Source organism: Fusarium pseudograminearum, chromosome 3 (genome assembly GCF_000303195.2).
Source record: "Fusarium pseudograminearum CS3096 chromosome 3, whole genome shotgun sequence".
In the NCBI taxonomy this organism is placed as follows: Eukaryota; Fungi; Ascomycota; class Sordariomycetes; order Hypocreales; family Nectriaceae; genus Fusarium; species Fusarium pseudograminearum.
This window is the reverse complement of record NC_031953.1, coordinates 1,617,184-1,641,100: the sequence shown is the minus strand read 5'-3', so window position 1 is coordinate 1,641,100 and position 23,917 is coordinate 1,617,184. Positions and strand designations below refer to the sequence as shown.

General features: G+C 49.2%; 9 protein-coding genes across 9 annotated transcripts; 4 read left to right on the top strand and 5 right to left on the bottom strand.

Annotated features, from left to right (window-relative positions):
* Positions 1-674: 674 nt before the first annotated feature.
* FPSE_07243 (uncharacterized protein) lies at positions 675-2,549 on the bottom strand (the record flags this gene model as incomplete). Its single annotated transcript, XM_009260361.1, has 3 exons — positions 675-2,198; positions 2,253-2,338; positions 2,462-2,549. 3 exons carry the CDS (start codon positions 2,547-2,549, stop codon positions 675-677), a joined length of 1,698 nt encoding a protein of 565 aa, XP_009258636.1.
* Positions 2,550-3,185: 636 nt separating this feature from the next.
* On the top strand, positions 3,186-4,907 carry FPSE_07244 (uncharacterized protein; the record flags this gene model as incomplete). Its single annotated transcript, XM_009260362.1, has 2 exons — positions 3,186-3,607; positions 3,668-4,907. The coding sequence occupies 2 exons, from the start codon at positions 3,186-3,188 to the stop codon at positions 4,905-4,907; spliced, it is 1,662 nt and encodes a 553-aa protein (XP_009258637.1).
* Positions 4,908-5,164: 257 nt separating this feature from the next.
* FPSE_07245 (uncharacterized protein) lies at positions 5,165-6,313 on the bottom strand (the record flags this gene model as incomplete). Its single annotated transcript, XM_009260363.1, has 1 exon — positions 5,165-6,313. One exon carries the CDS (start codon positions 6,311-6,313, stop codon positions 5,165-5,167), a length of 1,149 nt encoding a protein of 382 aa, XP_009258638.1.
* A 621-nt stretch (positions 6,314-6,934) lies between these two features.
* FPSE_07246 (uncharacterized protein) lies at positions 6,935-7,738 on the top strand (the record flags this gene model as incomplete). The annotated part of the gene is made up of 2 exons (XM_009260364.1): positions 6,935-7,048; positions 7,100-7,738. 2 exons carry the CDS (start codon positions 6,935-6,937, stop codon positions 7,736-7,738), a joined length of 753 nt encoding a protein of 250 aa, XP_009258639.1.
* Positions 7,739-7,925: 187 nt separating this feature from the next.
* Positions 7,926-9,177, bottom strand: FPSE_07247 (uncharacterized protein; the record flags this gene model as incomplete). The annotated part of the gene is made up of 2 exons (XM_009260365.1): positions 7,926-8,331; positions 8,384-9,177. 2 exons carry the CDS (start codon positions 9,175-9,177, stop codon positions 7,926-7,928), a joined length of 1,200 nt encoding a protein of 399 aa, XP_009258640.1.
* A 1,441-nt stretch (positions 9,178-10,618) lies between these two features.
* Positions 10,619-11,917, top strand: FPSE_07248 (uncharacterized protein; the record flags this gene model as incomplete). Its single annotated transcript, XM_009260366.1, has 3 exons — positions 10,619-10,795; positions 10,854-11,594; positions 11,651-11,917. 3 exons carry the CDS (start codon positions 10,619-10,621, stop codon positions 11,915-11,917), a joined length of 1,185 nt encoding a protein of 394 aa, XP_009258641.1.
* A 253-nt stretch (positions 11,918-12,170) lies between these two features.
* Positions 12,171-13,871, bottom strand: FPSE_07249 (uncharacterized protein; the record flags this gene model as incomplete). Its single annotated transcript, XM_009260367.1, has 1 exon — positions 12,171-13,871. The coding sequence occupies one exon, from the start codon at positions 13,869-13,871 to the stop codon at positions 12,171-12,173; it is 1,701 nt and encodes a 566-aa protein (XP_009258642.1).
* Positions 13,872-14,341: 470 nt separating this feature from the next.
* FPSE_07250 (uncharacterized protein) lies at positions 14,342-16,358 on the top strand (the record flags this gene model as incomplete). Its single annotated transcript, XM_009260368.1, has 4 exons — positions 14,342-14,418; positions 14,492-14,750; positions 14,806-15,225; positions 15,276-16,358. 4 exons carry the CDS (start codon positions 14,342-14,344, stop codon positions 16,356-16,358), a joined length of 1,839 nt encoding a protein of 612 aa, XP_009258643.1.
* A 1,526-nt stretch (positions 16,359-17,884) lies between these two features.
* Positions 17,885-20,127, bottom strand: FPSE_07251 (uncharacterized protein; the record flags this gene model as incomplete). The annotated part of the gene is made up of 2 exons (XM_009260369.1): positions 17,885-19,330; positions 19,381-20,127. The coding sequence occupies 2 exons, from the start codon at positions 20,125-20,127 to the stop codon at positions 17,885-17,887; spliced, it is 2,193 nt and encodes a 730-aa protein (XP_009258644.1).
* Positions 20,128-23,917: the final 3,790 nt, after the last annotated feature.

Below are 23,917 nucleotides of genomic sequence, written 5' to 3'. Positions count from 1 at the left end.
ACTGGTGGGCGGACCGAGGACCACAACACATACGCATGCCCACACCGAGGTTCCTGGGTGGGTTCAAGTTTGCTGTTTTCTTAGACGTGGCCTTCTTTGTCCATTTGTATAAAAATAAAACGTCCTAGGAAAAATTTCAGTCGACAGGCTCAAAGCTAGGGTTGAAGGAGAGAGCAGGAGAGTGCAAGATGCGTGCTCGCGTGCGAGACGATGTACTAATTGAATTTCATTTCGTTCAAATCAAGGGATGGATTTTCTGTGAACCATGAAGACGCAAACATCCGACATCGGATCTCACGAACTATTGTGAAGTCTTGAAATCATCTGAAAGAAAACAGAATTTGATCCTGCTAAGCTTTATAGTCAGCGTGCTGCGTGGCATTATAGTGGTTGACGAATATGGCTGTGAGCTCCTGGGATGACATGTATTCCGCATTCATTATGGCGGTTATAAGACGTTGGTGACTAGGTATTGTAACTGTTTATTCTACAGTATTTACTTGGGATATCTCGACACATCCAATTAGGTATGCCACAGTGATACTTTTCTATACACCTCAATATCATTGACTTGATACCATCACCACACAATCCTCAAAAAATACATTCAGTCGTGAACGGACACAACAAGCTTTTGATTCTATAACTGGTTCGGTCCGAGCTCATTAGTCGTCTTAGTGACCGTGTCCGTCGTCCTCCCTTTGCTCAGGATCCAACTTGATAAGGGTATCAATACGCATGATGCTGATGCAGGCCTCGACGGCACTCTTCAGCTGTCGGACCTTGCTCATGCTAGGCTCTAGGACACCGATCTTGATCTCGTCGACGACCTTGCCCTTGGCGAGATCCAGGCCGTAGTTCTTGTAACCCTTCTTTCGTGCAATGGTCTTCTCATCCTCACTGCCGTCACCCTCCTGAATACGCTGTGACAGGGCGTGCCTTGATCGAAGCTGGGCGACGAGCTCTGCAGCGTCCTTGGCGGCGTTGACAGCCAGGGTCTTGGGAATGACAAGAAGGGACTGCGCAAACTCGCCAATGGCGAGCTGCTCTCGGGAGCCAACGGTGCCGGCAAACTCCTCGAGGTAGATGTGAAGAGCTGTCTCGACGGCACCACCACCGGGAACGATGCTGCCACTCTCAAGAGTACGCTTCACAGCGCACAGTGAGTCATGAACGGATCGCTCCATCTCGTCGAGTGTGAAGTCGTTGGGGCCACGGAGAATGCAAGATGCGGAAGAGTAAGCCTTGGTACCCTTGACAAGGATGCACTCATCGTCGGAGATGCGCTCTTGGACAACCTCCTCGGCGTATCCAAGGTATGAGGGTTCGAACTTCTCATCACCGTTAAGGTCAGAGAGTGTGCTGAGCATGGTGGCACCGGTAGCTCGTGCAATTCGTCGAAGATCCTCCTTCTTACATCTTCGAACACCCATAGCACCCTTCTCGACGAAAGTCTTAAGAACCAAGTCGTCAATGCCCTTTGTTGTGAGGATAACGTTGGCACCAGCCTTGAGGATCATCTCCACTCGGTCAAGAACCATGCCTGCCTCGCGAGCTCGGATCTGTTCAAGTTGTTGAGGGTCGTCAACAGTAATCTGAACACCAAGCTTCATACGCTCCTTTTGCAAGTTCATGTCCAAGACGGCAATCTTGGCATCCTGAATTCGTGTGGGCATAGCCTGCGAGGCGACAGTGCAGTTCAAGGCGTAACCCTTAACGAGAACGGATTCGAGAGTGCTCTTGCCATGGGCCTTGAGAATGTTGACAGCCTTGACGGGGTACTTGGTCTCGTTTCGGTTGTTGGTGGACTTGACAGCCTGCATAGCATCGACGACCATGTTGGAGAAGAACTCTGAGTCGGCTCCAATAATTTTGCTGGACATGGATGTCTTGGCAATGTTGATGAGGGATTCGCGGCCAAGATCCTCAACCTTGATGCTAACATTCTCGTTCAGGTACTTGATAGCCTCTCGTAGGGCAAGTCGGTATCCGGTAATGATAGTGGTAGGGTGTATCCGGTTCCTCATGAGCTCGTTTCCGCGGCGTAGCAGTTCGGCGGCGATCAGAACGACAGAGGTAGTACCGTCACCAACCTCCTTGTCTTGTTGTTGCGCAAGGTCAACGAGAATCTTTCCGGCAGGGTGCTCGACGTCGAGAAGGCTGAGAATTGTAGCACCGTCGTTTGTGACAGTAACATCCTAAATTGAAATGTGAGATACGGTCGAGCGCGAGACGAAGGATAGATTGCATACACCGATATCGTCCACCATCATCTTGTCGAGGCCGCTGGGGCCGAAAGAACTCTTAACAACATTGGCAATGGCCTGTGTAGCAAGCACTGAGAACTTGTTAGCATGTATAATCGTTACGTGAAATACCAATATCAAGTATCCTCAAAGACTCCCTCCCCCACTTCCCCCCTAACATATAGCAAAAGGCGGGCGGGACAAGACAGACATACCGTTCTGGTCTCTAATATCAGATCCGGAGATCTTTTGGCCACCCAGGAAAAGGGTGCCGTTTCTGGGCTGCTCGAACATGGAAGCCATAACTGCAGCTATGGTTATCGTCGACGTGGGAATGTAGTGGCGTCAACGAGGTCGTAGAGATGGAGTCAGGAAATTCTACCAGCAGGCTACCGTAGAAGCTGTGAAGCTCCGTTATGCCCCTCGACTGGACTTTTTTGTCGGAGGCAGTCGTTGTTCCGGCGCCGAGTAAAAGGTGCGCTACCGCTCCTTGTTCCTTAGCAATTGCGCTGTGCGTTACAGGCCGGATGGCCACCCGTCGCTGGAGGTCAGGGCATTTGACAGAAGGAGCACGGACCCCTAGACCCCAAAATCACCCCCTGCCGCGTTATCGGCCTACCTTGCAGCTGAGCAGTTGCCGTTACCATTGGCTGATATAGGGCATTGGGCCTGAATTTTGGGCTAGGTTTCTAGCGGTGCCGTGCCCCTCCTTCCCTTTTGACTCTCCCTTGACTGCGGGGCACAAGTCACGACCGACGTTTACTTCGACTCACACCCCGAAACTTCTCCTTCTTCCATTCCTCGAGGATAACGTAGCTCTTCTGCTTCTCGTATTCTTTAAAGGCGCGTAAGCCACTGTTCGGTTGTCTTTTAGCTTCTGTACCCTTCAATCAATTCATTTTCAACACCTTCCGGCCAACGTTCAACACTTATACCAAAATGGAGGGCGCCGCCGAACAGTCCAAGAGCGCCTTGAAGAAGGCCGAGAAGCAAGCTCGCCATGCTGCCGATAAGGCTGCCAAGGCTGCTAAGCAGACCAACCTTCCCGTCGTCGGTGGAAAGAAGGCGGACGATATCATTGGTATCACTGTTTCCAAGGCCGACAACTTCCCACAATGGTACCAGGAGGTCGTCCTCAAGGCCGAGATGGTTGAATACTACACCGAGATCTCTGGTTTCTTTGTTCTCCGCCCTCTTTCCATGCACATTTGGAATGAGATCCGAAAGTGGTTCCAGGGTCACATTGAGGAGATGGGTGTTGACGAGACCAACTTCCCTATGTTCCTGTCTTCCAAGTCTCTCGAGAAGGAGAAGGACCACGTTGAAGGTTTTGCCCCCGAGCTTGCTTGGGTCACTAAGGCGTAAGCATTCCTACATTGCATACCCATCCATTGAAGCTCCAACTAACTCATACCGTATAGTGGTGACAAGGACCTCGAAGTTCCTGTTGCTGTCCGTCCCACCTCCGAGGCGGTCATGTACCCCTACTACTCCAAGTGGATTCGCAGCCACCGAGATCTCCCCCTCCGCCTGAACCAGTGGAACTCAGTCGTCCGATGGGAGGCTAAGCAGACAACTCCTTTCCTCCGAACTCGAGAGTTCCTCTGGCAAGAGGGTCACACTGCTCACTTGACTGAGGAACTTGCTGGTGCTGAAGTGTTGGAGATCCTTGAGCTCTACGCTGGTGTCTACGAGAAGCTCCTTGCTGTCCCTGTGGTCCGAGGTCGCAAGACTGAGAACGAGAAGTTTGCTGGCGGTTACTACACTACCACTGTTGAAGGTTACATTCCCTCCAACGGTCGTGGTATCCAGGGTGCTACCTCTCACGCCCTGGGCCAGAACTTCAGCAAGATGTTTGACATCACCGTTGAGGATCCCCAGAAGCAGGGCTCTCACATCCACGTCTGGCAAAACTCCTGGGGTCTTTCGACTCGAGTCATTGGTGTCATGGTCATGATTCACGGTGACGACAAGGGATTGGTCCTTCCTCCCCGTGTTGCCAAGACCCAGGTCGTCATTGTCCCTGTCGGCATCAACAAGAAGACCACCCCTGAGGAGAAGAAGAAGCACGAGGATCAGGTGGAAGAAATCCGAGCCAACCTTAAGAAGGCTGGTGTTCGTGTCACAGCTGATTGGCGTGAGGGCTACACTCCTGCCTGGAAGTTCAACGACTGGGAGCTGAAGGGTGTTCCTCTGCGTGTCGAATTCGGCCCCAAGGACGCTGCCAAGGGTGTTATCAGCACCGCCCGACGAGACACTGGTGAAAAGGGAGAAATTGCCATCGCCGATGTCGCCACCAAGGTCCCCGAGCTCCTCGAGACTATCCAGAGCGATATGTACAACAAGGCCGAGAAGTCGTTCCGCGAGCACCGCCTTCAAATTACCAAGTGGGAAGATGTTCTTCCCGCTCTGGACAACAAGAACGTTGTTCTCATTCCCTTCTGCGGTGCGCCCAAGTGTGAAGACCGCATCAAGGAGCTCACTACTCGCGAGGAGCAGCCTAATGTCCCCGACAACGAGAAGCTTCCCACCATGGGAATGAAGAGTCTGTGTGTTCCTTTCGAGCAGCCCGAGGGTATTGCCGCAGGCGAGACCAAGTGTCTCAACCCTGAGTGTGAGGGCAAGGCCGACAAGTGGACCATGTTCGGACGAAGCTACTAAAGGATTTGAATGGATTTTCTAAGTCAGGGAGCGGGAAGGCGTTGGACTGGTATGCTTATGATACACCAGTGTGATTGTTTACGGCTTGATGTGAATGTGATTATATCATGAAAAGGGAAAGGGGCCGGTCACGGAATTTGTAACAACTAGAAAAGAATATAGATCATAGAGATTGTATTTATAGAAATCTCCTTGATCTCAGTCAAGTTCTTGAAGGGTGTTGGATCACCAATATTTGTCGATCGTTGGCTGGTCCCCTAGCACCAACCAAAACGCTCGTTTGCAATCCAGTCGACCTCTTGGTTATGGTCCTTTCCGAACCAGTTCAAGCTTGCAAGGTGCTCGTAGTCTTTGACGACGAATTTAACACCCAATGACTGGATGCTTTCTGTGACTCGCTTGATACGCTCCTCAGGGTTCCAGAGCTCTACTTTGGAGCACAACCACTCCTTGGCCTCTTTCTGGGCAAAACCGGAGATGGCCTCAATACCTTTGGCAAGAGCCTCGTCTGAAATGCTCTCATCTTCAATTGTAAGACGAAGAATACGGACAATGTTCTTCGAAGGCTCATCAACCCCACCATAGAAGCTGCAAGTCCAGCTTGCCCAGATTCTCGAGTTGGGGGCCCCAGGTGGGGTATACAGAACACCTCGAATGGTAGGCGTGCGAGAGAATATGCGGTTGCACATAAAGTCCACGCGGCTCATATGCCACCCAATGGTTTCTTTATCAGGGATAATAGCGGCACTGGCAGCAGAGGTTGATGATGCGACTTTGTTTCGGATGATCTCCTCGTCCCGGGCCGTAAGCTCCAGGATATCGTCCAAAGTGAGAGGCTTTACAGCGGGATCGGCTGGGGGCAGCGTGTCCTTGACAGGGAACTCGAGATGTGTGCTCCTAAAAGCCTTCCATCCAATACCTCCGTAGAAGTCTGGGCCAACGTCAGACCATAGGACAGAGAAGTCGGCGTCTCCTTTATTCTTCTCTTGTCTGCTTCGAAATTCATCCGCGAGGAGAGACATCATCTTCTTGCCATATCCCCTCTTTCGATACTCGGGGCTCGTGAAGACACTAGCAACACCGTGCGCAGTTCCATCTCTCACTTTTCCGTTGTCATCTGTATCAGATACAAGAGCTCTCTTTTTGTAAGTCTCGCAGCATGAGAGAATGGGCCTTTCGTCAGGCTTCAGATTCCCATCAGTCAGAATCCAGCTCGTCACACCACCATTCCGACCAAGAGGTGCATTGATATTGTTGTATTCTCGGGCGATATAGTCCTCCAATTTCAGGGCTGCACCCCATTGAAGATGAGTGCTTTTCCATACACGCTCTCTCTCCGAGGTGGTGGGGTTGGTGAGGATGAGAGATGGGGAAGTGACAGAAGGGAGGTTTTCCTGGGTTGCCATTGTGGAATGTCACTATACTTGAACGACTAAAAAATCCTTTATGTACTGCAGTAACCAAAATTGCATAGTAGGGAAGAGATGATAACTTAACCTCATGGTTTATATGATGATCACGCCCTTCAATGCGGGATGATCCCCCACGTTAGTGGGCCATAAACTACCCTGAACTTAGTAGAGTAGTAGGTAACAGAAAAGTGAGCCTCCCCTGGCAAGCTATGAAGTTTGAGACTCCAACAATGGAAGCCGGGCAGGTTAGGTGGGCTGCCTATAGGGCAGCTACATTTGTTCTCCCGGGCCTCTTGCCTCTATATCATTACAAAGAATAGGGACTTGAAGCAATCCAGATGAAATTCTTAGTCTATTCTTAGGCCATATATACATACCTAAGAATGAATGGATCTAATATTGTTGAAAACCGCTAAATCAGTACTGGTTTTTATGCAACACGTCTAGATACATGGTAGGTAATAGGGAAAGAGCTTCCTGGTGGTGGTGGGGTTGGCACTCCATGACATCCAATCCATGCTATTGTGATAGCTCTATCTAGCGAGGAGGGGCACTCCATTGAAACCTTCAATTTATATCCTACAAGTTTAGAACCGAGTTCCAGGCTGCAAAAATATGGCTTTACCACTACCCTCGGGGCTGACCCCCTCCGAGGTCGCGTTTCTATGTGAAATGGAACTTGTTACTGTAGTCCCTCGTCAACGACTTGAGAGTATTGAGCTTCTAACGGTGAGCGCGTCCCTTGTCGCGTCCAAAGCTCGACGCTGACCTGTTACACAGGGCACAACACCAGCCCTTCGACCACCGCACCGAAGTAACCTACCGCTATGGCTCGCAATCCTTTTAAAGAAACAACGACGTGCGAATATTGTTCCTCCTCCATGGCTTCACCCCGACTCGTTACGCGATATTGTCCACCAAGAAACAATGGTCGATCGAAAAGGCTGGGCACCACCGCCTCCACCACCAGCCCGAGCCGATAGTCGAGGCAATGCACGGAATCCCTTCATGGACGACGAGACTGTTCTTTCTCCGCCGTTTCTCCCATCTTGCACATCAGATGCGCCTACAGGAGCTCTGCCGTACCACTGGTTCGAAGTTGCCGAGATGCTTCTTGCACACGCCTCTGATGACATTTCATCCTCGTCAGAAGTGCGATCACTGCTCCGAGACTTGCAAGAGGTCAGAGCCGCCAAGATGCGATCCAGTACAGCCCAGCTCGAGGGCGGAGTCGACGGTGTCATGAGTTTGCGAGGAGTGGGAGCTATGGAGCTTGCAGAAAGCAGAGGATTCGTTATTGGTGTGGTCGAAGGTGTGAGGAAGCTCGGCGCAAGCACAGAAACAACAAGAAGAGAAGAGGAGGAGGAAGGCGGTGGCCAAGAGGAGGATGAGCAGAGTGACGAAGATATGGGACTATGAGAAGCCTCTCGAAGCTCAGTTCACGAGATTACGAAAAAGAAAGTAAACCAACAGCGCATTTTTTTAAAGAAACGACATGTAAGTCGGACAGTACTTTATAACAATTCACTCCAATGCGGTTCTAACAATTCTATCAAAGAAAACATAACGCCAAACTCCACCAATCGTCAAAAACATGTTAAACAACTTATTCCTCCATGTCAGTCGCCACTTGAGCAAGAGCCAGCCTGTGCTTGGCGATGCGTGTAGGATGAAGCCGAATACTGTTGCCAGCAGGGGGCTGCAGTTCCAGTGCCAGCACCTCCCAGCCTGACCCCTCCAACAGGTGTCCCAAATAGTCCTTGCGCACATCAACTCCTGTATCCGTCAAATATTGTTCTGCGTTTGCAACTGCTTCATCTAGAAGCTCATGCGCCTTGAAGTACACAGACCAGGCCTTGTGCCAATCGGCGTGGCAGCTGTGACATACTCTCCCAGGATTGTGTGTACAGCCGTGCACCTTTGCGCAGTCGAGCCCGGTAAGGTGATACTGCTCATACCAGCCATAGTGCGGACGGGCTCTGACACCAGAGCCATAAAGTCCAGGGATCTCACTTACTAAATGGGTCAGTGGATGCTGTAAAAGATATGGATTTGTTGACTTACGGGTCGAGATGGGGCATAATCAACGGGCTGAGATTACCCGAGGATGGGACGCTGATCGGTGTCAAGACCTTGGCGTGGGCAGCGGGCTCCGAAGCTGAAAGACTGTTGTCTGAAAAATCAGAGTCCTCGGGATCAGAGACATGCTCAACGGGAGCGTTACCGCCGTCATCCCCTTGGTTGGCTGTAGGGGTGGGAGTAGGGGCATCGGGGGCATCGGGCAACCCAGAGTTGTTGTTGTTCTGGGGCGAAGTGGGAGACTCGGGGGAATCATCATTGGTGCCGTCCTCAGGGTTTTGAGCCGGGCTTGGCGGTTCAGAATCGTCTGAACCAGGGGAATCAGGGGCATCTGACATTTCAGAATCCTCTTCATCCGGAACTTGATCATCACTGTTCTGAGCAGGAGGTGCATCATTCGAGTTGTCGTCATCATTGTCTGCAGCATCCTGTGCGGCGTCGTCGTCTTCTTCAACCGGACTGTTTTCAGACTCGTCGTCAGAAACATGACTGACTTGGGCTCGGAAAGCGACCTTCTGCTTCCTCCTGAGTTTGTTGTTGGCCTTCTTAAGGGCCGGCTTTAGACTGCCTTTCGATTTGGGGGCGACCTCGTCGGTGGCCTTGGTCTTGGGCTTGGCCTTGGGCTTTTCGATGAGGGGACCCTGGGGACGTCCCCGGTGGTCAAGACCTTGCATCAGAGGAGAAGCATCGGTGAGCTTTGAGCGGGCACGTGTCTGCCGCAGGAGGGTATCGGGGGTATCGGGGGCAGGGTCGGCCTGGGTGGTAGACTTGCGAGGCATGTTGATGGTAGTTGTGAATAGGTAGTTTGAAAAATGTGCTTGAGGTGTTTCTCAATGATTGCTTTGCTGGGCTTTTGAGTGTTGTGATGGATTGTTTGATGAATGTTTGAATATTTCTGAACCTGAAGGAATGTGTCGTCGATTATAAAGATTTTCTCATCGTGGAGTTGGAAAAATGGTGGTGTGAACCTCATCTTGAACAATATTACCGTTCTTTATCATGATCTGATTTTTCTGACAAAGGTCGTTTATTGCACTGTTACCAAGTAAACCAGAGACAAAGCACTCGCCAATCAGAAAGAAGATACGATTCAACGAATAACTGTTATTTTTATCTATATGTGTTTCGTGACAAAGGTCTTGGACAACCGGGATAGAAGTAAGGCTCGTTAGAATAGAGTAGCGAATCCGTGCACGCTACGATTGAGGATTTAGATAAAGAAATGTGATGTGTGATCAAAGACTTGCAAAAGTTCTTTGGTCGCATTAACAAATGAAGAGAATGGCAGGATCAAAGACTTTAGATCTTGAGAGCTGGGACAACACCCACAGGATCGACCCAAGATTGGTAGCACTTTGTTGTTTCGTCCGTTTTTGTCTAACCTATACACGACTGTATGCACCCACAAGTTTATCATGAGGCAAGAAAAGAAGCCATATGTAGGAGTCTACCTCTTGAAAGACTTCTAGAGTAACGCACTTCAGGTTGGTAGATCGAAAATGTTTGTCCTTTGTAGGGTAGGGCTCATGGATAATAAGTCGTAAGATTACATAATCACATGATTCTACACTTACAGATACCTAAAGCTGATTACGCTTTCCATTACCACATGTACAACAGCTGTTCCGTTTAGGCGGTCACCGATAAGATAAAATGTAAACGAGTATAGCGGTAACAGTAACGGTGCTTTGGTAAAAAGTCTGGGGAAGCTGGAAGCCACCCCAGAAGGTCTCATGATGGTGTTCAGGACCAACGCTAGCTGAGATCTGCCTATGTAATTGATAGAAGTTGCACAACCATTGCTTTGAGTAAAGAACTGTGGAATAATCACTTTGAGGGTATTGATAGTTGCTCTTTACTCAACATACCTAATTACCCACCTTCAAGACTTGACATCTATCCATTGATGGCCTTTATGCGCATTAACAAGTCGGTAAGAGATATGTAGTAGATAACAAAGCCAGGCCTCCATCCCTTCATGGCAACCGGGTATCCACATCCAAGCTTCCGGGGAAGAGTCACAAGACCAATCCATGACCGCCATCATCCCAAAACGGCAAGCATCTACGTTAGGTACCTTACGTGATCGTCATGGCGCTGTTGTACCTGCCTCGGATCTTATCTCTCCAGGCAGTTCCGCGCGTCGATTGCCCAACCTTTCTCCAACATCATCATCTTCTGCATTCAATACAGAACTAAACTATACATTCTGCAGCTATAATGAAGTTCTCTCAAGCTTCTCTTCTGGCAGCTTGTCTGCCTGCCGTATCGGCTCGTTTCATCGAAATCGCAGAGGTCGACAATGTTGTTCTTCAGCCCGACGAGCTGTTTCTGATTGAGACCGCTCCTGGCAAGACACAATGGATCACCGAGGAGGAGAAGTGGGAGATGCGCCGTGTAAGTCCTAAACATGCCACACAAGATCTGCACGGACAGGTTGCTAACACACCCTCAGAATGGCCAGAACTTCATGGACATTACCGAGACGACTACGCTTGGCTCCAAGGGTATCAACGCTGAAAGCACCGTCACGTTCCCTAAGAAGTGTGTCAAGCAAGACGAGGTCGCAAAGCTCTCGAAGAAGCTCGAAAAGAAGAACATGCAAGCCAACCTCGAGAAGTTGACCAGCTTTCATACCCGATACTTCAAGTCCGATTATGGCCTCCAGTCCTCTGACTGGGTTCTTGAAAAGGTCAACCAGATCATCAAGGACGCTGGCGCCGAAGATACCGTGTTCGCTGAGAGCTTCCCTCACACATGGAAGCAACACTCTGTTATCGCGACCATTCCTGGTCAATCCAACAGCACCGTTGTAATTGGCGCTCACCAGGATTCCATCAACCTTTTCCTTCCTTCCATTCTCGCCGCCCCTGGTGCCGACGATGATGGTAGCGGCTCAGTCACCATCATGGAGGTGTTCCGTGCCCTCTTGAACTCCAAGGATGTTGTCAAGGGCAAGGCTCCCAACACAATCGAGTTCCACTGGTACTCGGCCGAGGAGGGTGGCTTGCTCGGAAGCCAGGCCATCTTCAAGTCATACGAGGAGACTGGTCGCGATGTCAAGGCTATGCTACAGCAAGACATGACTGGCTATGTCCAGAAGACTCTCGATGCCGGCCAGCCCGAAAGTGTCGGTGTTATCACCGACTTTGTTGACTCCGGTTTGACCACGTTTATTAAGACTGTTGTTGAGGAGGTACGTATTTCGTAAGCCCACGATCGGTGGTTAACTACGCTAACTCATATTCACAGTACTGCGACATTCCTTGGGTTGAGACCAAGTGTGGATATGCCTGTTCCGATCACGCCTCCGCTTCCAAGGCTGGCTACCCATCAGCTTTCGTCATTGAATCTGCTTTCGAGTACTCCGACCCTCATATCCACGGCACCGACGACAGCATCAAGTACCTGTCTTTCGACCACATGCTCCAGCATGCCCGCATGACACTTGGTCTTGTTTACGAGCTCGGCTTTTATGGATTTGATGGAAAGACTGAGGACAAATGGAGCGACCTCTAGACGCTTAGTTGTAATTATGCTTAGGAAATAGTTTGCCTGGAATCATGCATCATGAGCGACGGGTTGCATATGAGAATACACGCACATCATGTAACACGAATATTGCCGAACACAACCAAACATTTCATTGGTGTGAACAAAAGCAGTTTCATGCTGTGTTATTGATAACTTGCCCCTTGGTCTATACCGATTAAAGCGAATCCTTTAGCGCCATCATTGCCCTTTATTGATAATAATTATTCCATGGCCAATTCTACTGGCCTTGGCCATTGCCATTACCGTTGTTGGGGGGCTGCTGTTGCCCCCAGGGTGATTGACCGTTCTGTTGTTGTGCTTGCATAGTAGACATAAGCGCGGCGAAGAAAGCGGGATTCACAAAGGCTCCTCCGTTCGCACCCTGTTGACCCTGCGCGTTCGGCCAGCCAGGAGGTGGGGGAGGAACTGCACCAGCATTGCCCTGAGGAGGGGCTTGAGGCCAACCTGGCATCTGGAAGCCAAAGTTGGGCATGGCTGGGGCTGGGGCCGCGCCTTGAGCTGGAGGTTGAGCACCGGGCCACGCAGATGGGGGAGCTGTTTGTTGGACAGGCTGATGAGCCCCTTGAGGAGGCAGCGAGTAACCGTCCCTGGGCTGGTTGAAGCCTCCTCGTCCGCCGCGCCCGTTACCGCGTCCTCGTCCACCACGACCTCTGGAGTCTCCTCGACGCCCTCCCCGTTGGTTGAAGTTTCTGCCCGACGGGGGTTCGTAGGTCTCGGTTGTGGAAGGACCGCTGCCATAGCCAGGTGGTCGCGCGAGGGGCTTATAAGGACCGTCGTCTTCGTCGTCGTAGTTCAGAGTAACATCAGGTCGCGATTCCTGTCGCAAAGGATGAGGCTCCTTGCCTGCCTTGGATGGATCCTTCTTCCACTTATCCTTCTTCTTCTGCTTGAGCGCTCTCTTGTACTCAGCTTCCTTCTCATCATCAGAAAACTCCATCTCGTCATCGCCAACCTCCTCGTCGTGGAGGTTACTGGCATCTGAACCCTTCAAGTTCTTCAATGGCTCTGTAAAGACGTACGAGGCATGGTCGACGGGGTAAAATACTTTCTGGCCAACCTCAAGGCCAAGATCCTTGATATCCTGGTCTGTAGTGAAGCGCACGGTATACATGGGCTGCAAGACCTTTCCTATCGTTTCTGCGATTGCACCTATGACGACCCGCTCAGATGTGCAGAGCACGGAACCTGAGTCAAGAACTTGGTACTCTCCAGGGGTGAATGCCTTTACTAGCATAATGTTCTCCACGATATGCTCGATGACGCCTAGCTCTTCGACTTTCATCTCGGGTGTAATTGTAATATCGGGCGTAGGAATGACCTCTTCGGGTATTTCGTTCTTTGTTCGGATCTGGGCAGCGGTTGAGCCCTTTGCGCCTTGATTGCCCTCATCGTCAGATGCTCCTCCATCAGCTTGCATGAGCAGACGCGCCGTCTCCTCGACTCCCAAAAGCTCGTATCCCTCGTTATCGGAATCGTCATCAGAGGAATCAGAGCTGCTTGATTCAGAAGATGATTCGTAGGGAGAGGAATCAACCTCCCATTCTGGGTTGTCGCCCTGATCATTTTGAAGAGGGACTGTCTCGGTGTTTGCAGCAGGAGCTGGCTGTGCTGTTTGCGCTGACTGGACAGGAGCTAACCCACCGAGAGCAGCCTCAAGAGCGCCTGTAAGGGAAGGAGGGCTTTCGGGTCGGTCGATGGCCATGGCATCGGCGTCCGCAGCTAGTGCTGGCTGACCCTCAGAGGGCTTGGACTCTGTAGTGACTGGGGCCGGTTCATTCTTGGTTTCGCTGGGAGCGGCGTCGGGAATCTCAGTATCTTGGAAACTAGCAGCAGCAACGAGAACATCGGCGGGAGGGAGAGGTGGTAGAGTCTCGTTGGGTTTAGCCTGACCGAGGCCTGGGATCTCGAAACCCGACATTTTGGTGCTGGTTTGTATATATTATTTTGCAAGAAACGAACTTCAAGTATTGTTGAATGTGTCTTTGATCAAGCAAGAACAATAATGAACGTAGCAAGGTTGAAAAAATGAAAATCTTTAATGCGACATCTGGCGCAAAAGTTTAGATGAAAGCAAGAAAGTTTTAGTAGGCCGAGCGCCTCATTCCCATCATAAAAGACCCTGACTAGCGTCACAGCAAAGAAAAAATCAAGGTGAACGATCAAAGTGGATCCTTATCACGACGCGCTAGCTTATCACCCCACCATCCTTCACCTTGACCTCGGTGAGGTTCGCCTCCACTAAATGTTAGTGCCTGTTAGTGTCTTTTGCAGGGGTCCATCTCTCCCCCAACTGTTGAAAGCTCCAAACCCACCATGAATGACATGACGAAAGCATTCCTAACTTTGTAAACCTCCATCTTCAACTCACTGTCCACAGCGATACTCACGATGGCTCCAGGAACGGTGCCGCAAGCGCAGCAACAGCGCCAATTTGTGCATCCGGCTGCCAGTCATGCTAAGAAAAAGTATTACCATTTGAATCCTTGCGCAGTTCTACACTAGAAAGAGCTCTGCTAACCGTGCCTCGTCTCGCTGTAGAGTTCCAAGCGCATACTCGATGCAACCGATTTCCGCCTTCTACTGGTTCCTCGCTGCCGCTCTTGTGTCCGCATGGTTCGCACCGATCCAAGATTGCGACGAGACGTTCAATTACTGGGAACCAACACATTACTTGTCGCATAACTATGGCCTCCAGACATGGGAATACTCGCCCGACTATGCCATTCGCAGCTGGCTCTACATTGCATTCCACGCCATTGTTGGCAATGTGCGCCGAATTTTCCCTCACTCCAACAAGGTGAGCATAGAATTATAGATGACAAAAAGAACAGCAATTGACGATTTATCACTAGGTCGCCGAATTCTATTTCGTCCGCTTCGGGCTGGCCTTCGTTTGCGCTCTCACCCAGACCATCTTGTTCATGGTGACAAGTACCACACTCAACAGCCGAATTGGCCTATTCTTCTTGATGGCCACCATCGCGAGCCCCGGCAACTTTCATGCTAGCACTGCATTCCTCCCGTCTAGCTTTGCCATGTACTTGGTCACCCTAGGAGCCGCCGCTTTTATGAATTGGCGTGGTGGTCTCAAGACCTCTCAGGGCATGTTCTGGTTTGCCGCTGCCGGTATCCTTGGATGGCCTTTTGCTGCTGCGCTCTGCGCACCTTTTATGCTTGAGGAGCTCATCTTGTTGGTATTTGGAGACAAGACAGCACTATGGGAAGCATTTGTTCGCATTGGTCGAGGTGTCGTATCAGCTATTCTCCTTCTTGTAAGTTTAAGGCGCGGCTCGCTTTTGAAGCTGTCTTCTAATATTGATAGGCTGGCGACTACTTTGTAAACCTCTTCTTTTACAAGAAGCAAGTTTCTGTGACATGGAACATTGTCAAGTACAACATATTCTCGTCCGACCATGGCCCAGAGCTCTACGGAACAGAGCCTTGGACCTTTTACTTCAAGAACTTGGCCCTCAACTTTAACCTCTGGTTTGTTCTTGCCCTCGCGGCCCTGCCACTTTTCATCCTTCAAAAGATTGTTTCGCCATCTGGCCAGGGATTCCAAACTGGGTTGAGGACCGTTGTCTTTCTTTCTCCTTTTTACATGTGGCTGGCTATCTTCAGCTCGCAACCCCACAAGGAGGAAAGGTTCATGTACCCTGCTTACCCTTTCCTTGCCCTCAACGCCGCTATCTCTACTCACATGATCCTGACTGCTGTGGGCAACTCGGATTCCAAGACACTGGTCGGTAGAATTCCTGCAAAGTTGAAGCTTTTGCTTGTTACCATCACCATGCTTCTATCAATTGATATCGCCGTGTTCAGAGTTTATGGTATCTGGTCTGCTTACTCTGCGCCTATGAAAATCTACACTCCCCTGTGGGAGGGCAAAGACGGTAGCGCGCCCGTTGGTAGGGAAGAAGACACTGTATGTTTTGGCAAGGAGTGGTATCGCTTCCCCTCATCTTACTTCCTGCCCCGGGATATGCATGCCAAATTCATTCGTTCCGAATTCAGAGGCCTTCTGCCTGGACAATTTTCTGAAGCTGGAACCGGGTTTGGTTTCTTCAGCGGGACTTGGCTCCCTACTCATGGTATGAATGATCGCAACGAAGAGGACTTGAGCAAATACACCGAGCTTTCTGCATGCAAGTTCCTCGTAGACACACAGTACCCATTGAGGACAGACCCCCTACCACCAAACGAGCCTGACTACATTGAGGACTACACCAACTGGGAGGTTGTCAAGTGCGAGTTCTTCCTTGATGCCGCAAACACGCATCTACTTGCAAGGGCATTATGGGTACCTGATCTGGACATTGTCCCAGACAAGTTCAAGAGAAGATGGGGACGCCACTGCTTACTGCAGCGAAAGAAGCTGAACATCGAGCCATCTGCATCTGGTTGAAAAGGGCTAAAAAAGACAAATGTTGGCATATTGCTGCAGGATCAAAAGATAGAATACACCTGTTTCTTAGAAAGATAAAATCTAATGATACTGGATACTACAACAATATCAACGTTACAGTGCATGCAGTGTATTGCTGCAAAAGAACCGCATCTTACTCCCACCGCCTGCTGTGACACTCTACACAAATAAGGTAAAAGAAGGCCTCCGAGATTTAAGTTCTGATCCATGACTCACTACTAGAGACTTTCAAGTGTCATACATAACGGCTCAACCTTATCTTGGTATTTTCTATGACACTACTCGGTGTGATACGGAATCAGAAATTCCCCGATGAGCCTCATGTACAGACTTGTTGACACTTGATGTGTTTGGCCACGTCATGATGTACATTTACTTTATGAAGACCGTCTTACCGGATTCTTGTTGGATAGGACTGATGCCTAGGTACAGTTTGTTGTTTGTTAGATAGTTACTGTATGCAAGCTGCCTAACTCATAGGCAGCTTCCCAGTTAAAGAAGCTTCTGGAAGAAAAGCTATAGCTATAAAGCTAAGCTCTTCTTCCATCTGAATAGAAGAACCAGGTTGTTTCTTTCTTCTTATCTTTTCATGTATTCTTGGCGATATTATTGTCAACACACCTATCAGTTCGGCTGTTCATTGAACGAAGTAACCATGCATGTATCGGCTTCATGGCTTCAACTGCCACACTTTTAAATGCGACGTCCTGCACGTCCACAAGCCAGCACCACCCTAAACCGAAACAACGATCTGTGTATGGAATCAATATTTGAACTTTCCGGTTTCGAGCACTTGAAACAGAAATCGAGTACATCATACACTGCATGATGGCCACCCAGAGGAGGATCGCTTTCAACGATTACCGGATTCTCTATCAAGCACATGGTGTTCAGGCCATCCGACGGCTTAGGAGTAGTTGCACTGCTGATACGAATTTGACAGCTCAGAAGCCTACTTACTGCAGAGTACGAGGTAAACAGAGATAACTGAAGAATGGCTTATGATCTCAGCGGCGTGTCTGAATGAATGTGCGTGCATCTCGATCGAGTATATGATGTCCGAGTTCAACAGACTAGCTACGTCCTAGGCTTGAGTCGTGGGCGAATCGTTGGAATCCCCCGAAAGTGCCAGCTACCTAGCTGTCATCGTTCACATGGCAAGAAGTTTGGTCGAACAACGACGCACATAGCTTGCCGTCTAGTCAAAGGTACAGTCTGCGGTGTAGACCTTGGCTGGGTATTTGATGTTTCTTCATGAGATTAGGAACCATAGCCCACTGCATCGACAGTGTGACCAAAATCTCGTACAATAAAACGCGGACCGTCTTTGTGTATAACATGTCTATTTGTAGTAGAGGTAGATAAAAGATTGAGGTAAGCGCAATGTACGTTTGTATTGCAATGTCAGGATAGAGATCAGGGACAGCGAAAAGAAAAATAAGACCCAGCCCGTTTACCCTAAAGTACTAAACCCATGCCATCACTGTAAAAAGGCACACCGCAAGTTATTCATCCATCCCAAAAGCCGAGATATCATTTCCTGTGTTGAGAAAATCGAATGTAAATAAAACGTCATCATCAGGCCGCGAGCCGTGATCGGCATATCCTGCGCCAATGTCTAAGAAATCGTCGTGACAAGCGATTCGCGGTCTCTTGACCGGCAGTTCCGCCTCTTCGGACTGTCGCTTGCTTTGGCCAGGCCACGCTGCATGTACTGGGGCATGGTTCACGCTTATACCGTGGCCAGCGTTTGCAAACCATGGAGAACCCCCAGTCGGAGATTCCAGTGGTTGAGTGAACGGTAAGAGAAGGGAAGAATGCGGCACAACCTCACTAATCGAGCTGACTGTTGAATGATTCTCGGGGCATGGGGGCGTGTCTCTGAAGGAACTTACAGCACTACCGTGGAGGGAGCTGGAAGATCTGGCAGAATGCAGATTTGGTAAATCATTATAGGCAATAGACGGTGTACTGCTTTGCCCTGGTGACTGCCTCTGACGAACTATTCGAACTAACAGACCCAGCATCTTGCTAAAATTCAAAGCAAGATTATCAACATGGGCTTGATCGGCGACTGATGCGAACTGATCGCGAAGTGCTTCCAACAGTGAAATTTCCTCTTCTGGCTGACTGGGGGTGTCATTCTCGTCTGTCATTGGCTGTTGTATGACCGTCTTTCCTATGATGAATGCTGCTGCTAGCGGGAAAGTTGCAGCAAGACGAGGGAGTACTGAAACCCTGTTCTCGTCATGTTCGGGCAGTGCACCTTCAACCTGAGGACTCCTTTTGGCCTTCTTTGTGCTGGTCTTTTCGCGTTTATTCTGATAACCTAGGGTCTCATTCAAAGCTTCAGAAAGATGACGGTCATTCTTCGCTGCTGTGGCCGACAGAAAGACAAGGCAACAAGCCTTGGCATCTCTGAAGATATGAATGCCCTTTGTACCATCATATCCTTTAAGCAAGCAAATTCTTGTAGCTAGAAACGATAGCATGAGCGCAAATGATTCCGTTGAGGTGAATGGTGTCTGCATGATGTTGTACGTTGACGCCCACTGTTCAAGCTTTTGCTGTGATTGACCCAATGCTTGATTTCTCGAATACTTCGAAGAGGGAGCACTAGAACCGTGGAAAATCTGGTAAATTTCATCCTGAAGTTTTGCCAGCTCTAGGCGAGCCATTGCTCCAGGAGATTCTGAATGACTTTCCAACGAGGATGGAATCCCGGATTCATATCCTGGCAGCCAAGAAGTGGAGCCACGAAGTATAGCAATATTTTTATCTCTGGTATATAATGACTGAAAGACCTTGTGTCTCTCTAGTATGGCCTCTGGTGGAAGGTTGTTGGAGGATGTGCAACCCCGATGGAGACCCATTGTACGTGCCAACAAACAGGCTTGGGCGAAGACCAGTTCTGCAAGTGATGTCGTACTGTATTGCTCAGCCACGTAACTCTAGAGTTGAAGTTAATATTATTCAAAGATACTGGTTAGAATAGTCTTACCAAGAGAGCAAGTGCTTGCACGTTAACAAGCCTTGGTGTCAAAAAGACACGTGGGTTATTGATGGCCATCCTCATCGTTTGAAGAAGAGATTGGATGAAGTGGCTATTGCCCTGAGTGGTGGGCTCTCTCTTGATACCAAGGAGAACTATAACATTGAAGCAAATAGCCCAGCCTTCATCCGAAGGAACCATAGGCTGGGAATAGATGCGATCAATCTGAGGTTGGAAAGCTGATCGCACGAAGACATCAGTGGCGTAATCGGTGTTCTTGAAAAATGGGCCGATAACGAGATTAAGAAACTGCCGAGGTGGAAGGCATATGCCTGTAGGTTGAGACGGTATATCTAGATGAGGCTCATTGCTTGCTTCGTAAAGCATTTCTTGGAGCATGGCATGCTCGGCAGTATGTGTCAAGGTGTTGTTATCAGGAACACCAAATATGGGATCGTCATGAAATTCCTTGCAGAGGGCATAGAGCGAGCAAGGCCCATGATAACGGTCGAGGGACTGTGACGCGTCTCGTACGATGTGACAGTTTGTATGGGCTACTGGTCCTGAATCTGTTCCGGCAAGATTGTCGGACGCCCATTCCTCGGCGGCAAGCGATGAAGATCTCACGCTGTTCCCGCCTCTGACAAGTGACGTCAAATCAGAAAGGTCATTTTGAATGCTATGCAGCTGATCCTCAAGCGTCTCGAAGTTCTGGCACCTGAGACATGAATAAGTTTGTGAGCCTTTGTGTTCCATTAAGGAAGAGAGACAAGGCGTCTCCGACTCACAGGAGCTTGACGTGATTGACACGTTTGCCGGGGGATGAATATCGACACTCGACACCGTCGCGCTTGCAACTTTCGCATTGCGGGCGTTCCCTGCCACATCTGATCTTCCGTGCCCGGCAGTGCGCACAAGCAAGGTCGTGTGTCGACCACATTTGTTGTTGCGTCTCGCTCCCAGTTAGTCGATACCTCTTGGTCAGTGAACGGTGCTTTTGACAAACCTCCTTTCCCTGGTCATTCCACATTCTGTTATTGATTCTCGATGATAGAAGGGGATTGATATGTGCTCAAAACCTCTGTGATTTCGATCCTGTTCGGAGATATATAAGATGATGGTAATATGATGCTTTTGACCAGTCGCGAGTTAAAACTCAGTAAAAGCTGAGATTCCAGGAACACAAGAATCCGCGTGCAACAGTTGATAGCATTACGTGAGAATTTATCTTAGAAACAGGTCAGCAAGTGCTCAAGAATAACCTACCCTCCAAGACGCTCATGGAGGTACTGTCTTCCATACGGCAAGACAGTGGCTTGTAGCCGGCATGATGATCTTCAAGGCCGCGATACCATCAGCTCCCCCCATAGACGCAATCTAATCCATGTACATCCATGTGAGCTTAGTAGATGGACCGTGGGTCGTACAGCTCGTCATATCGTCCCGTATGTATGCCTTGATCGCGGTATCCATCCATTTTGAACACCTCGGCAGGGCTTGGAAGTATTGTAAGAATAGTATGTCGGAAGTTAGAAGCAGCATCATTAGATGGACGATATACCTAGTCGATCCGGAAGAGACTCCAGGGCTTTTACCCGATGTGAAAGATTAGAAACAGAACATGCTTGTACCTACAAAGGTCCAGTAAGGGAGTTTGTAGGTAGGTACCTAGGTAGGTATCTTACCTACAGATGCCAACTTTTGAGGTTACAAGGCAGGCGCTACCTAATGACTACCTTCCTGTCAGGAGGAGGTACCATAGATAGAAGGTAGCTGTCCCCCGTTCTTTCCCTTCCAACCCCAGAGTAGTGCAACACAACTAATGGAAGTAGCGACCCCATACAATCTCTGAATTACTTAAACATTTGCGTCACCTCGACGTGTTCAGTAACCTGGCACTTTTGTTCTTCCATTTCCAATCATCCATATCAGCAAACTCCAAGCCCTTCCATAGGAAACGAGTATTATTGAATCGACCACCATGACCTTTATCTGCATACACGAACAAATGCTGGCCTGTAATATTCTTTGTCGCAAATCTATACCCCTCACCACCTGGAGGGCTGAATGCCGGCAAATGTTTCACACACCCATGTCTGATTCAAACTTGACTTCCCGCATTCCTCGATGGACCTTGGCATGCGTTTGAAGCATGCATTTAGCCCAGTCACTATATTTATATAATGCTGTGATTTGATAAATGGCCATGGAATCGCCTTCAAATCAGGGAACGTTTAACGCCATCAGCAACCTAACCCTCAAACATGGATCCAAAATAAGGCCCTTGACACGAATATCGAAAGACCAATACCAAAACCCCAGATGTCCGAGCGTCGATGTAGGACTCAAGTAACTCATGCTTGTGTCACCTTATTGGGGCATGTCTTAAACCCCTCAAAAGCTTAGCCAACTATCTGGCCACAACACTGAGGAAGTATTCAAATGTTCTACCGCACGATACGTGTGCTGAGAAAAGAAGAAGACAATCCGCTGAAGACACCGTCTTCTTGGCCAAGTTCCTTTGCATTTCTATTGACATTCAAGGCTTTGGGTCTTCCACTTGGCACCGGTTCTCTTTAAAGAGAAGACGCACTTGGCACCAATCATTGGAAGGATATCGGGAACACAACAAGGCTGAGCTACTGTCCGTCATCCCGAGACATCCTTGAACTCCAGCCAGTCGGGATTGCAGGGAGTTGAGTTTGACAGAGCCGCGCACCGAGGCGCATGTCCCGTTGATGTAACGCCGACCAAATCGCAAAAGCCGATAGGCATCAAAAACAAACAGACAAGCCCATGCGCGCTGGTCAAAGTGTTTGGATAGTGAAACTGGCGTCTAGAAGCGACTCCAGCTTCTCACCCCAAGAAAATAATGATCCCAGAACGAAAGCTTAACAGGGTTTTGATGTCAAACCAAGCGTTCCAAGTCATATAGAATCTACAAGACTAGCCCGTGGGCAAACCTTCTTCAGCAGGTTCTGTCAGACTCCAGACTGTCACCGAGACTATCTGAGGAAATGGAGATGGTGAAACTCGAGAAACAAGTTATCTCTTTACTCAGAGTGCAGACGCATTGTTAGACAACTTGACATACCTTGGTTCCTTCCTCATTTAGATATTCACAGTCTATGTGCGTGTCACCTGGATTTGTTCAGCAGATCCCTGAGTACTCATCGTTGCTTATCGCAACTTATGATGAAAGCTTAAACGCTGTCTTTGACAGTATCGATCGGCAGTTGCTGACCTTTGGACAACAGCCTGACGGAAGACCGTTAAATATCTGTACTGACACTCACAGGCAACCATGGTTTCCCGCCATGGAACTAAAAGGCTACAAATATATGTCCTAGGACTTGCCATCGACTCAATACGTGGGAGTGGATCTCAGACCTCAGCGATGCATATACGATTGAACGACCCAAAACAGGAACTTCGGAACGCACCTTCTTAAAGCCACAAAAGTGTGAAAAGTCGTCATCTAGGGTGACTGTACCGAGTTCTATCGGAAAGCTAAAGGGATGCTAGGGTTCCCAAAAGTCTACCGTTCGATGTTCGCAAGCTACTTTGACATTAACCGGCTTTGTGAGACAGGTGACAATTGTCACATCGGAATTATGGCAAGCACTAGATATGTATGGATGGTGGTATCGCAACAAAAGTATAGACGAGCGGAACAAAGGTGAGTTCCAACTTACTTCCACAAAGTACAGCCACATTTCTTACAAGTATATCAGTAAAGAACCGCCCATACAGCCGTGCTGGGATCTCGGCTTACATAAACTCAAGACCTGAACGTTCTTATCATTGAAAGGAGAAAACACCTTCCGCACCACAACGGATGAGGCTTACGCGGGAACGGCCCGGTCTGACACGAATTGTCTACTCGGCCATTACTGGAATTAGTTCCGAGCGATATGAACAAGCTGACAGACCAGCATGGGCCTGCGTCGGGTCGGAGGATAATAACCAGGCTGACATGTCCATCAGAATTGCATCAAGCGTTAGATATGACTTGTTGCATGGTAAGCAGAGGCGAATGTCACAAATAGTGCCTCGACTATTAAGACCAAACAAAAGCCAATGACTCAGCCCTACGTTTCAGTCATTCCAGGACAGAGGCGCCCAAGTTGCACCATTGCTGACATGGGAACCCTTGACGTTATGTTATCGGTCTGTTCAACATAACCGTTGCTACATTTCAACATCCGCATGCAACGTTATGGCTTGCTGGAGGGCATTTTCTACACATCCATTTCCCTTCTGATAAAAGTTGTTGTTCAGGACCTAGAACGAATAATCTTCAATTGCCAGTCAAGCCAAAAATACGATCATTGCATTCTTCATACCACCTAGTTCACCAAACACTAGAGTTTATCCATCACGCCTTCGCGCTTCCTCAAAGGCTCTGACCGAGTGGCCTCAACACATATCAGCTGACGTGGGGTGCTGGCTGATTATGAAGATTTTGTTCTCCGTTGTTTATCAATACACATAGGCGGCGGCGGCTCACGTTAAATTTGGGCCCGGGGTATGATTGAGGAAATGG